At 37.7% G+C, this 13,544-nt stretch overlaps 1 protein-coding gene across 17 annotated transcripts in view; it reads right to left on the bottom strand.

The window, feature by feature from the left end:
* Nucleotides 1-13,544, bottom strand: part of DTNB (dystrobrevin beta) — a 244,784-nt gene that overhangs the window by 106,480 nt on the left and 124,760 nt on the right. For 16 of the 17 annotated variants that reach the window (XM_025261414.3, XM_044926157.2, XM_044926166.2 and 13 more), the window contains one exon: nt 11,256-11,380. In XM_025261414.3, coding sequence (XP_025117199.2) covers nt 11,256-11,380 — 125 coding nt within the window. Of the gene's footprint in view, nt 1-10,562; nt 10,621-11,255; nt 11,381-13,544 lie in introns of those variants that run through there. The other variant, XM_044926172.2, reaches the window with a different exon arrangement.

Below are 13,544 nucleotides of genomic sequence, written 5' to 3'. Positions count from 1 at the left end.
GGGTGACTTTCATGACATGTAAATTATACCTCAATAAAATTGTTAAAAAAAAAAAAAACAAATCAAAACCACAATATTCTATTACCTCATACCCATTGTTGCTGCTGCTGCTGCTAAGTTGCTTCAGTCGTGTCCGACTCTGTGCGACCCTACAGACGGCAGCCCACCAGGCTCCCCTGTCCCTGGGATTCTCCAGGCAAGAACACTGGAGTGGGTTGCCATTTCCTTCTCCAGTGAATGAAAGTGAAAAGTTAGAGAAGTTGCTCAGTCATGTCTGACTCTTAGCGACCCCATGGACTGCAGCCTACCAGGCTCCTCCATCCATAGGCTAACTTTAAAAAAAAAAAAACTACCCAAAAAATAAGAAGTGTGGATAAGGATGTGGAGAAATTGGAACCCTCATATTTTGTTCATGGGATTGTAAAATGGTGCAACTACTGTGGAAAACAGTATGGAAGCTCCTCAAAAATTAAACACGGAATTACCATATCATCTGGCAATCCCACCTCTGGATATATAACCCAAAGAACTGAAAGCAGGGTCTCAAAGACAAATTTATACACCCATCTTCACAGCATTAATCAGAACAGCCAAAAGGTAGAAGAAACCTAAATATCTGTTGCCAAAGGAATGAACAAACAAAATTTGATATTTACACACAATGGAACATTATTCAGCCTTAAAAAGGAAGGAAATCCTGACACATGTTACAACATGCATGAACCATGAGGATGTCATGCTACGTGAAATAAGACAGTCACACAAAGGCAAATATGATTCTAATTCTATGAGGTATCCAGATATCTAAGGTACTCAAATTCACAGAATCCAGGGGCTCTTGATAAAAGAGGAGTTGATGTTTAATGGATATGTTGTTTCAGATTTGCAAGTTGAGAAAGTTCTGGAGATCTGCTTCATAATAATGTAAATATAGTTAACACTACTGAGCTGTGCATTGAAAAGCAGTTAAGATGGTAAATTTTATGTTACCTATATTTTACCATAATGAAAAAAAGAAAACTGATGAACTGTGCTTGGGCAATGTTAGAGTTTAAAAACAGAGGATTTTATGGCAGTACAATGGTAAACAGAGTGAGAAAAATCCCAAGGGATGGGTGACACTGAGCAGGTCAAAGTCACAACCACTTATAAGTGATTATCCTCGTAGGATTAAACCTTGAGTATTGCTGTATTAAATAAAGCTATTTCTCCTTACTGCATCATAATCAATCACCATACTTGCTGTTCATGTGACCATCCCTGTCTATCAAACACACACAGGAAGTACACATATATACTCACATGTGTGGGTTTGTGAGTATATGCAAGACTTTCCGTCCCCAAAACACACACAGACACACAGACACACACACACACAGACACACACACACACACTGAGGCTCAGGCAAGCACTTTTTCCTATTTCCGGGACTATCTGACATGACACATGACCTTTGGTACCAGTGCTCTCTGTGCTCCCTCTTTCTTCTCTGGAGAGAGACACTTCCAGGGCCAGCGACCCAAAGCCCAGAAGAGAAAGATACTCTGGGACGTTTAGCCTGAAATGGAGCCAAACAGACAACACCAAAACCAGAACTGAGCGAAGCTCAAGGGGCTAAGAGAATCTGGTGTTCCTCAGCTGCGTGGCTTTCAAACTCATCCCAGCAAAATGCAAGGCAGAATTAGTGTCAGATGAGCTGTGACCTGAGAACCATAAGAGCCTTCACATTCTAGGCTATCTAAATAGAATAAAAACCAGCTTTTTCTTTTCTGAAAAGGTCAAATTAGATAGACCTGAAATTTTAGGTGTCTGATGGCCCACTTATGAGCAGATTACATCACCATGCCTAGATTTTTTTTCCAAATCATTACAGCAAAATGCAAGATAGAATTAATACCAGATGAACTATGATCTAAGAGTCAAAGTATACGACTTGCATGTTGGAAACAGCTCAAAATTAAAACCTTCCAAATAGGTTCAGCCTCAGGAGACCAAGATACCCAGAATGATCTGATGATATTCCTTTCAAGTGACCAGAACATCAGATTCACCTAAGAATCTATAAAGCAACCTCTTGCCAGTTTCTCCAAATAAGACTCTCCCCAGCACCAAGCACAGAGCCCCACTCATAATTCACATTCAGCAAATACTTGTGGAAGAAAGTGGTTTCAATCCAGATCACTTATCAATATCATAAATTCTATAACTTATTTTGGAATATAGCAAAGGCAGTTAATAACTCTCATTGAAAAAAATGAAATTTGGCTCATAAAAAAAGTTGCAAAGACTGAAGCATTTGGTTCGGCACAGGACAGTTAGCCAGAAGCACTCCTGTCACAAAAGTCATTTCAATTCCAAATTCATCCATCATTGTAAAAGATGTGTCAGAAATATGTGCTTAAAACTAAACAACATAAATAAGAAGTTAGACTTGTTTTTTTCATAGGGTTACAGATAGTCTTACATTATCCCTGGTCTGGTGAATTTCTACTAATCTACTTAAAGTCATTATGAATAAGAACAAAACTGGCAGAACTTTCACATTATACTAAAAAGTTTGCAAACACTGAAAGCACCAGATGTTTGATGCATAATTGTCAAACTTCAAAAAAACAAAAAATGACAACAAAAAAATAAGCTATGACCTGTATATGAATACAAGTATAGATTCAATATAAGAATAAACTATATATAGAAAAACAACAGAGGGGACAGGCTTGATTAAATCAAGGTAATGTATGGATGTGAGAGTTGGACTATGAAGAAAGCTGAGCGCCAAAGAATGGATGCTTTTGAAGTGTGGTGTTGGAGAAGACTCTTGAGAGTCCCTTGGACTGCAAGGAGATCCAACCAGTCCATTCTGAAGGAGATCAGCCCTGGGATTTCTTTGGAAGGAATGACGCTAAAGCTGAAACTCCAGTACTTTGGCCACCTCATGCGAAGAGTTGACTCATTGGAAAAGACTCTGATGCTGGGAGGGATTGGGGGCAGGAGGAGAAGGGGACGACAGAGGATGAGATGGCTGGATGGCATCACCGACTCGATGGACGTGAGTCTGAGTGAACTCTGGGAGTTGGTGATGGACAGGGAGGCCTGGTGTGCTGCGATTCATGGGGTCGCAAAGAGTTGGACACGACTGAGTGACTGAACTGAATTGAACTGAATGCTCATATATATAGACTAAGTCAGTATTAAACAGAAGAGGGGTTAAAATAGGACAATTAAGAGCCATATTAAAGTGTTATTTTAATTAAAATCTAGCAGTTTTTTTAATTGTCTAGGTTAATTCTGTTTTGATAAAGGGTGTAGAAAAAACTGGTTGGTTTAGCTGTTCAAACATGCTACATATTTATATATATAGATAGCAAGAAACAGTAAAAAGGTAGACTGGTTTCTAGGTAACAAACTATCCAAATGCTTTAACAGAAGACGTTACCAAATTAACCTTTACACTTGGGTGGGAAAAAAAAAACCTGGACCATCAAACCAAAGAATATAATGAGCCTGCAGAAAAAAAGAAAAACAAGAAGCACAAACTGCCCTAAATTTTCAGTTTTTATCAACTCCTTTAAGAGTAGCAGTTGGCAATTTTTTCTGTGCAGAGCCAGATAAAAGGTATTTTTAGGCTTTGAGGGTCATACAATTTCAGTCACAGAGACTCAATTTTGCCACTGTAGGCTGGAAGCAGCCATAGACAATTCGTAAATGAATCAGTGGGCTTCCCTGGTGGCTCAGTGGTAAAGAATCCGCCTGCCAATCCAGAAGGCGCAGGAGACGTGGGTTTGACCCCTGGGTCAGGAGGATCCCGTGGAGAAGGAAATGGCAACCCACTCCAGTATTCTTGATTGGGAAATGTATGGACAGAGCAGCCTGGCAGGCTACATACAGTTCATGGGGTTGAAAAGAGTTGGACATGATTTAACAACTAAACAACAACAATAAAATGAATTAGCATGGCTGTGTCCCAATAAAAGTTTATTTATGGACACTGAAATTTGAATTTCATATAACTTTCACAAAATATTCTTCTTTTTATTTCTCTTCAACTATTCATTCAAAAATATTTTTTAAAAATTCTTAAAAAAACATGGGCCGTACAAAAACAGATGACAGGCTAGATTTAGCCTGTGGGCTGTAGTCTGCCGACTGCTGTTTAAGACAATAGATTAGTCACAGGTTATCCAGTGGGAAACCAGTCCTGCCCTTCCCTGCTGGAATTTAGAGGAACAAACCTACCAAGCCAACATCAGAAGTTTTGCTTTCTCTCAGAAACAAATAACCACAAACTCAAATGTAATGGTGATGAACTACTAATTAAAGAAATTAGATATAAGAATTATGTGGTTAGATAATTAGATGCTAAGCATCAGCCAACTGCTTGAATTAGGCTAGCACGAAGTTTATCAGAGACATCAAGGACTAGAAGTTTCACAAAAATGTTCTGACCAAAAGAAACAACTAATTTCTCTCAAAGACTTAGAAGGAAACTTGCTACTGCGCTAATGATAAATAAATTGTTTGAGATTTATTTGAAAAATCTTGTTTACTTAATATTCTCAACTCGCCAGAAAAGAAATACAATGGCCCCACTGAGGAAATAAGCCTGACATCTAGTGGAAGTCTTGGGAACTGCAGGTATGTGACCTATGCTATTTACTGAAGGAAAAACAGAAGGGGCAAGGCAAAGATGTTTAGTGTCACTCAGTAATTCAATGCATTTTAAACACCTACCATGTTCCAGGTACTATTTTAGGCACTGAGAACTCAGTGAAGAACAAAGAAGACTGCTCCAGTCTTTGTGGAATGCACATTTTTATGACAGGACCTACTTTATTCTGAAAGTTTAGAATACAGTATTTACAGCATCCTAACCTCTTAGAAGCACTTTCAGACACATTATCCTTAAACAATATCCTGAGATAATTAAGATGAGTTGTATTATCACCACTTTACAGAAAAGCAAATTGATGTCTCTTGCGTTTTAGTCTAGTTTTCCTTCTGTCACATTACACTGCCTCCCTCCTATTTTCCAAGCAACCAAGTTACAGCTACTCAATGTTCTTTCTTGATTCTAAACCTAACCACGGGGTTCAAACAATGGTTCGATTACCATGTTTCTACAGTAACAATTTCTTACTGGGTCAGCATGTTAGAAAACTAGGAAAGAGTAGGCAAGGAGTTAGAGGGCACCAGACTTTGGTCTCAACTCCAGCACTTTGACGTTGTGTGATCTCGGGCAGGGCACACAACCTCTCTGATTCTGTTTACTTATATGTAACAGGTTAATGCCATATGCGGTGCAAAGGCTGCCGTGAGGGTTAAATGAAGAAAAGTACATGAAAGAGGCGAACAAAGAGCTCGGAACACTGGGTGCTCAATAAATATCCAATCTTGAATCTCAAATTTGTGATCATCTGAGAATCTCTCTCCTATGCCAACAATGAAACATATGCAATTAACATTAAAATAAACTTAATCTCAATTTCTGTCCCAAATTTCCACTGGAGTTTTCATTTTATTTCTCGGCATTTAATGGTAAAACCTAAGTTGTTTTTTTTTTTAATGTTTACAAACTTTTCTCCATCTCCATTACTACCATGACAATTCAAACCAGCATCATCTCTCAGCTGGTCCATGAAAAAACAAAACCCTTCAATCTGGGGTAATGTCCCAAATCTCAGGGGGCCTTTGCCTGCCTCTGTAGCCTTCCTCTTGCTCGCTGTTCTCCTGCTTCCCCTCTGCTGGAAATGCTCCTCCCTCTGCCTTCCATGTACCTAATCTCTATTTATCTTTCAGGCTTCACTGTAAATGTTATTCTTCACAAAACCCTTTCTTAACCTATCAACAAGATAAAGACAGGCCATAAGGGAAAGACATCCTGTTAGAGAATTACTGTATATATTAGGACCAATGTGTGATTTATACAAATTTTATTTCTCAGAGATTTCAAGGTGAGTATCAATTGTCAAAAGGAAGGCACAATTAAAATTGCAACAGAGTCAACAGGAAAATAATAGGGGTGGAACAAATGGTTCTCTGTTTTGAAAAAAATAAACTTAAATTCCTAGCAAAATATCTCATGGCAGCAACATCAAAAAAGGAAAAAAATACAGAAATAAGAAATTTACTGACAGGTATTTTTATAATTTTGAAGTGAGAACATTAATTTTAAATATAAAATGAAAGCCAGAAAACATACAGAAAAAAATCTGACCATTTTAAACTAAAACTTCAGTAAGACACTTTATTTTCTACTCTGAGAAGGAGAAATAGAGATACATGCATTCTAACATGTCCCCTCTCTCTCAAAAATTGTGAGCAAATAAGCATGCTATGTAAGAAATAACTATAAAGTGTGAATATACTTGCAAAATGTTTAATTAGTGGCCAAGGGAAAGGTTCAAGTATACTGGTCATCCAGTCCCTTAGATCCTATTCCCAACTCTCAACCCCCTTGGAAGACAGCATTCATTCAAACCAGGATGACTGATTAGGAGTAAAACAAATATAAACAATCTAACTGTTTGAAAATAATACCTACAATGTGTAAAGACACCTGAAGTGCAAGAAAATGGTCTTATTCTTCGTCCAAAACAGGACTCTTCTAAATTAATACAGTAAAACAATGATTAAAATAATCATAATCTTGTCCAAATAAATATTTTACTGACTTTAAGCTTTTAAATGCAGGAGCTACCCTCATTCTTACCTTCATGCAAAACAGCAACCTTTTCCTTTTCCTGATCACAATTCTAAATGTATAGCAGCCCACCCCTCACAGCTTTCTCATCTTTTGAGTTATGTATACTTGTAACTCTTTCCTCAGGAAGCCAGCTAGAAACACTGCATGTTTATAAAACTGGTTTCCTCATTGTCATTCAAACTGATTTGTATATAACAAAGTACTGTGTGACTACCACTTGCACCTTGCATAGTACCTGGAAGGTCCTCAATAAATATCTGCTAAATGAATGGAAAATTTAAATTTCAGCAAGCAGTAAGAATTGCTATTCACAGGGGATGGGATGATTTGAGCTCTGCCGTGACCTAGATGGGAGGGAAATCAGAGAAAGAGGGGACATATACATACATATAACTTGGAGCATAATAAAAATTTGATCTTATACTAAACAAGCATGTCTCAACAATTTGACAGAACTGAATAATAAAGATTTTTCAGACCAAAATGAAATTAAATTAGAAATTAATAACAAAAAGGCAACTAGAAAACCCTCATATATTTGGAAATTAAGACATTCATTATACTTCTCAAAGAAGAAATCCTAACAACTTAGAAAATATTTATAACTAAACAATAAAAAATGACATAACAAAATTTGGACATTACTCAGGGAGTGTTCAGAGACATGTATAGCCTTGAATGCTTACATTGCGGGGGTCGGGGGGCTTGAAACGAGTAAGCTAGTGTGTTAGTCACTCAGTCGTATCCGACTCATTACGACCCTATGACCTGTAGCCCACCAGGCTTCTCTGTCCTTGGAATTCTCCAGGCAAGAAAACTGGAGTGGGTAGCCATTCCCGTCTCCAGGGGATCTTCCTGAAACAGGGATGGAACCCGGGTCTCCTGCACTGCAGGCAGATTCTTTACCATCTGAGCCACCAGGGAAGCCCAGGAGTAAGTGAACCATATCTTAAAATAAGTTAGGAAAAGAGAAGCAAAATAAACCCAAACAAGCTTTAACACAAGAAATAATAAAGATAAGAAATAAATGAAAAAAATTAAATATAATACATATAACAAAAGAATAATAAAAACCAAAAGGTGGTCTTCTGGAAGCCTACCAGATTGGACAAACCTATGGCAAGATTTTTCAAGGAAAAAAACAAAAATATGTGAGAGTAGGGATGAAAAAGATATTAGCACAAATATCATTGATAAAATATTATAAACTTTGTGACAATAACTTAAAAAATTAAGATGGAATTGACAAATCCCTACAGCTATAAAATGTTCCAAAATGACTTGTAAAGGAATACAAAATGAAAATAGTCTTATAACTGCTTTTTAAAGTGGAATTAACAGTTAAAAAATCTTTCCACAAAGAAGGGTTTAAGCACAGACAGCTGCACTGGTGAGTTTTACCAAAAACCAGGAGCAAATAATTCCAATCTTAAACAAGCTCTTCCAAAAAAATAAAAAAAGAGAATGCTCCTCGACTTTCTAAGATAACAAACTGACCAAATTTTATCCTAAAAACAAAACCAAAAAATCAAGAGAAATAACAGGACAACTTAACTCATAAACATAGAAAAAAAATCTAAACAAAATATTAGTAAGTGAAATCTAGCAGTGTATTAAAAGGAGGGTCAACTTATGTTTAATCCAGGAATGTAGGGTTTTTTCAAAAAATTAATGCAATTCAAAAAAAATTAATGTAATTCACTATATTAATAGAATAAAGAAACTCAGGCTATCATATTAATGCAGAAAGTCTTTGATAAAATTTGACATCAGTCATGACAAAAAGAAAGCACTCTTAGCAAAACAGGAATAAAAGGGAACCTCTTTTATCTGATAAACAGCTCTACAAAAAACCTACATCAAAGAATATACTAAAGTGGATGCTGAAAGCACTAGCTTTGGTATTACTAATAATGCAAGAATGCCTATCAAACCACTTCTATACAACATTGCACTGGAGGAACTAGCCAGGGCAATAAAATGAAAAGAAAAAAGTATGTTTATATTTGAAAGTATAAAGAATGAGAGGGAAGAAAAAAAGCAATCATTATTTGCAGGTGATATAATTATTTATAGAAAAATCCAAAAGAATCTGAGTACAAATTGCTAGAATTACAAGCAAGTTATGCAAGATGACTCTCTAGTGGATTAAAATACAAAAGCAATGTACGTTTCCATATACCAGCAACAGACTGTTAAGAAACATAATTCAAAAAAGATACCATGTGCACGACTGTACACATTTGCCAAAAACCATTGAATTGTACACTTAAAGTGGGAGCATTTTATTGCATCTAAATTATATCTCAAAATAACTGTAGGAAAAAAAGGCACCATTTGCAACAGCAACAACAAATGCAAAGTACACGAGAATTAAACATATACAAGACCTTTCTGAGGAAAAATTATACAGCTTTACTAAATGGCACAAAAGGATATTCAAATAAGTGGGAAGACATAATGCATTCATGGAATGGGAAGACAATATTGTAAAGATGTCTGTTCTCCCAAATTTGATCTTTAGAGTCAATAAATCTCTGATCAAAATTTTATGAGGGACTCAATAAGCTGATTCTCAAATTTATATGAAAGAGCAAAGGGCAAAAATAGACAAGACATCCCTAAAAAAGAAGATGACTTAATCCCTTACAGTAATTAAGATAGCATGATATTGGCATAGTGATAGACATTACGACCACAGGAACAGAATAAAGAGCCCAGAAATCAGGCGTACGTATTTGGAAACTTCATTTATGACAATGATGGCGTTGTAGTTAAGTGGGGAAATGACAGATTACCCAACAAACGGCCTTGAGACAAGTTCTTCAAATGCAAAGAGAGAAAGAGAATTGGATATTCTACACCACACTACACACTAAAAATCTGTTCCAGATGAATTAAAGATATATATAAAAGGGACATCTTTAAAACTTAAAAACAGAGGAAAAAAAACCACTACATTGTTGGAGCAGGCAAGATTCTTTTTTTAATTCAAATAAAAAACACTAACCTAAAAGAGAAAAGGTTAATAAATTTAATCAAACAATGGACTACACACAATAGGTAAAATCCACTATGAAACACAGTGGGAGAAAAGTGTATTCTTTTTCCCCAGGAAGAAGAAAACAATGGAACACTGAAGGAAAAACCACCGCAAAAACAGTACAAGAAAGTCAGTCCAGCTATACAGCCAACAGGCACACTTTTGAGCAATCTGTGGTAAGAAAGAGGATCCCGCTGAGCTCCAACGAGAGCAACGGCACAGGGACCCTGACATTGGACTAAACACAACGGTACCCAGGGTGACAGCGCACAGCTCCACTCGGTCACGAATGGAATTAACTAAAACTGCTGTTATTTGGTTTTCAACTTTTAGACTGAGCCCTTAATAAATCTCAGAAGACTCAGTCATGATCACAGGAAAACAGAACTATTACCAGCTTTGACAATTAAAAGTAATGGCAGAGATGATAGAAGTTAGGAGGCAAAAGAAGGGAGAAGGGGACAGAAGTTACATAGGGGAAGTCAAACGAAGTTATAAGAAATAGAAGTTTAAGAACTACATTCAAGATTACAGAGGTAAATAATTTTTTAAATGGTGATAGAATAATGAAAAGCTGGGATGGGTTGATATGCAGAGCTATAAATGAGGTTGGTCCTCTATACCACAGAAGGAATTCAACATGTCCAAAATGGATAAGCCAAGAAATGGTGCTCTGAATACATTATTTAGCGATATGGAGGTATCTGTTAGGACTCGTACTGGTCCATGGCCTGTGAGGAACTGGGCTGCGTGGCAGGCGAGCCAGCAAAGCTTCATCTGTATTTACATCCTGAGCTCCCTCCTGCCAGGTCAGCAGCAGCATTAGATTCTCATAGGAGCACAAACCCTCCGTGAACTGTGCGTGTGAGGGATCTGAGTGCAGGAAAGTAAGATCAGGGCTCTCATTGACTCCGAATGATGGGGAGCTGTGTAATTATTCCATTATGTATCACAATGCAGTAATAATAGAAATAAAGTTCACAATAAATATAATGCACATGAATCATTTCAAAACCATGCCCGCTCCACCCTACACCTCGTCCCGTGGAAAAATGGTCTTCCATGAAACTGGTCCCTGTACAGTCTGTGTTTTCTAATTTTCTCTCAATTCAAAAAGAAAAATGAGGTTGATTTTCATTTTCATGTTGTCTAAATTAACTTTAAAATCTCAGTGGTCATTAATTGTTGTAGAGAAAAGATCCTTACTGCTGAAAAGAACACAAATAACAAAGGTGCCCTTGTTAAACCCAGTATAATAGTTACACGTAATGTGTTAATTTTCTGATGGAGACTCCTGTATTACTTAGGCTTCAGGGCTCAGGAGCTAGGTTTCCATGTGGATATTATGGTGATTTAAGGTGCTGAAAGCCTGAAGTATTAAGATCCCCAAAAGTAAAGTAAAAAACACAAGGTTAAACATTCATGTTAGCTGATAGTTCTGACCCGAAAGAATTCAGCAAGGTATCCATTTCAGTATAATGCACATCTCGCTCCAGGTATATACTTACACTATATTTGCAAGGTCAAGTGGTTTCTCTGGTTGCTCAGGAAAAACAGGATGCGGGGGTTCTCTGGTGGGTACACACCCCAAGGATTTACTAATTGCATGGCTCAGCTTCTTTGCAGGGGATTTCTGTGTCAAAGCAGAAAATAAGGAAATAGGAATTGAATTTTCAAAAGAACGAAAAAGAATGTTAACTTAATGACAAGAGCTGTTGAAAATATCTTTTCAAATACATGCTAATCTGAATTATGGTGAACACTACTGAGCCTTGCAGAAAGGAATCTACAGCTGTTCCAAGGCCATTTGTGGCCCTTCGTTTCTGACTCCCGCACTCCCACTATGCAGTCAAACGTTCGTGTCAACGTTCCTTTTGAACATGTCTATGTGCCCCTTTGCGGGAACTGCTTCTTTTATTGCTTCTGGATTATTCTGGTAAGATGCTCTAGTTAATTCCCTGGTCAGAGTCAGAAATTTTTGCTGGACTAAAATACTAAAAGGTTATGGGAATGCTGAGCTCATAACCCTTGAATGTTAGCAAATTAGCTGACCAACCCACATCCCCAGAGATATTAAGAGACTATCCTCCAAATGAACGTGAAACAGAACACTTGGTGTTAAGGGGCTGGCCGTGGACACAGACACAAGCGAGTGCAATCAGCATCAGATCCGTGACTCTAAATCATGACATGCCGAAGGTACAGAAGTAAGTTGGCATACTAATACATTTCTTGGGAAGGCAGAGCAATACACAGCAAATCCGAAGACGAGCAGGCCTAAGTGTGATAGTAAATACGAACAAGAGTAAACAGTATGCCACGACTAAGGTATGTGGAATACGAAACCCATATTTAAAGGAAGCTCTTTATAAACTTACTTTATTGTCCACTCAATTCCCTTTAAATAATACTGTTGTCTGAGATTTTCCTGGCAGGATACTAGTTGCAAAAAAAGTTTAAATATTTAATTCTTCTGCCTCTGCAGTGTGTTACCATATGTACCACTTTAACTGGAAAACAGAATTTGTTTGCAGCTGTGTCTCATCAGTAGCACATCTCCACTTAATTTAATATCCTGCCTGCATTATTTTTATTTATTTATTTAGCCACACTGTACAGCCTGCAGGATCTTAGTTTCCTGAACAAGGATCAAACTGCCCTTGGCAGTGAAAGTGCAAGAGTCCTGATCCATAGACTACCAAGGAATTCCCAGCCTGAATGTATTTTAACATGCATACATGTGTGCTATGTTGCTTCAGTCGTGTCTGACTCTTTGCAACCCCACGGACTGTAGCCCGCCAGGCTCCTCTGTCCATGGGATTCTCCAGGCAAGAATATTAGAGTGGGTTGCCATGCCCTCCTCCAGGGGATCTTCCTGATTCTTTTCTGCTGAGTCACCTTGGGAGCCTGTATTTTAACATAAAATAAGCCAAAATCTATTTACCTTTAAGAATATATAGGGAAAGTTACTTAATACCTTGTTTATAACAGATTCCTTGAGCCTCCTTGAACACATTAAATTCTGGGGAAAAATATCTATATGTAATCAAATTTTCTGAAAATTACATGAAGTTAAACAAAGCAGAAATTCTGAACTTCCCCACAACTGCTCTCTCTGCCCAATGAGTAGCTATACGTATCCTGACTCCCCCTTCTCTGCTCCATCTGTTACACTGCCCCAGACATCATGTAGTCTTCTGCTTGAAACCTTTCGAAGGCTAACAGTCATTTATGGACTAAGATATAAAGACATGCCATCCTATTCCCACACAGGCACTTTCATATCTGGCTCCACTCTCTGTCCTCACCTTTCACCCCACATCAGCATGAACAAGTTGTTCAGTTAATCTGTACCTTGGCCCGCGTCTTTCTAAGATCTCCCTTTCCCAATCTACTTCGTTGTAAATTTTCTGCTCATTTCTCAAGGCTGCTTGTTTGCAAGTCTCCCTTTCTCTCTAAAGACCTCCCTCACTGCTCCCTAAGTCGGCGCCCACTCTTCCAAGTTACCCATTTGACAAGTACACATTTCCCCTGCTGCACTGTTCCAATACTACACTGCACTGGCCTATCTGTTGGGCTAGTGCTTTTGAAGGATAGGATCTACATTTTATTTATCTGTGTATTTCCAGAACCCGACCTACAAGAGAAGATGTTATCTGAAATTGTTTGCTTAGATGAATTTTCTAGATTGCTTTTTCCTGACTAAACCACAGAAGCTTAATTTTTTTTTAGAGTTATGATATGAGTAGGGGACCATCAGAGGACACCAGAGATATCTTAACTCACCTTTACAACTA

This window comes from Bubalus bubalis, chromosome 12 (assembly GCF_019923935.1).
Source record: "Bubalus bubalis isolate 160015118507 breed Murrah chromosome 12, NDDB_SH_1, whole genome shotgun sequence".
In the NCBI taxonomy this organism is placed as follows: domain Eukaryota; kingdom Metazoa; phylum Chordata; class Mammalia; order Artiodactyla; family Bovidae; genus Bubalus; species Bubalus bubalis.
This window is presented reverse-complemented; position numbering and strand designations above follow the sequence as displayed.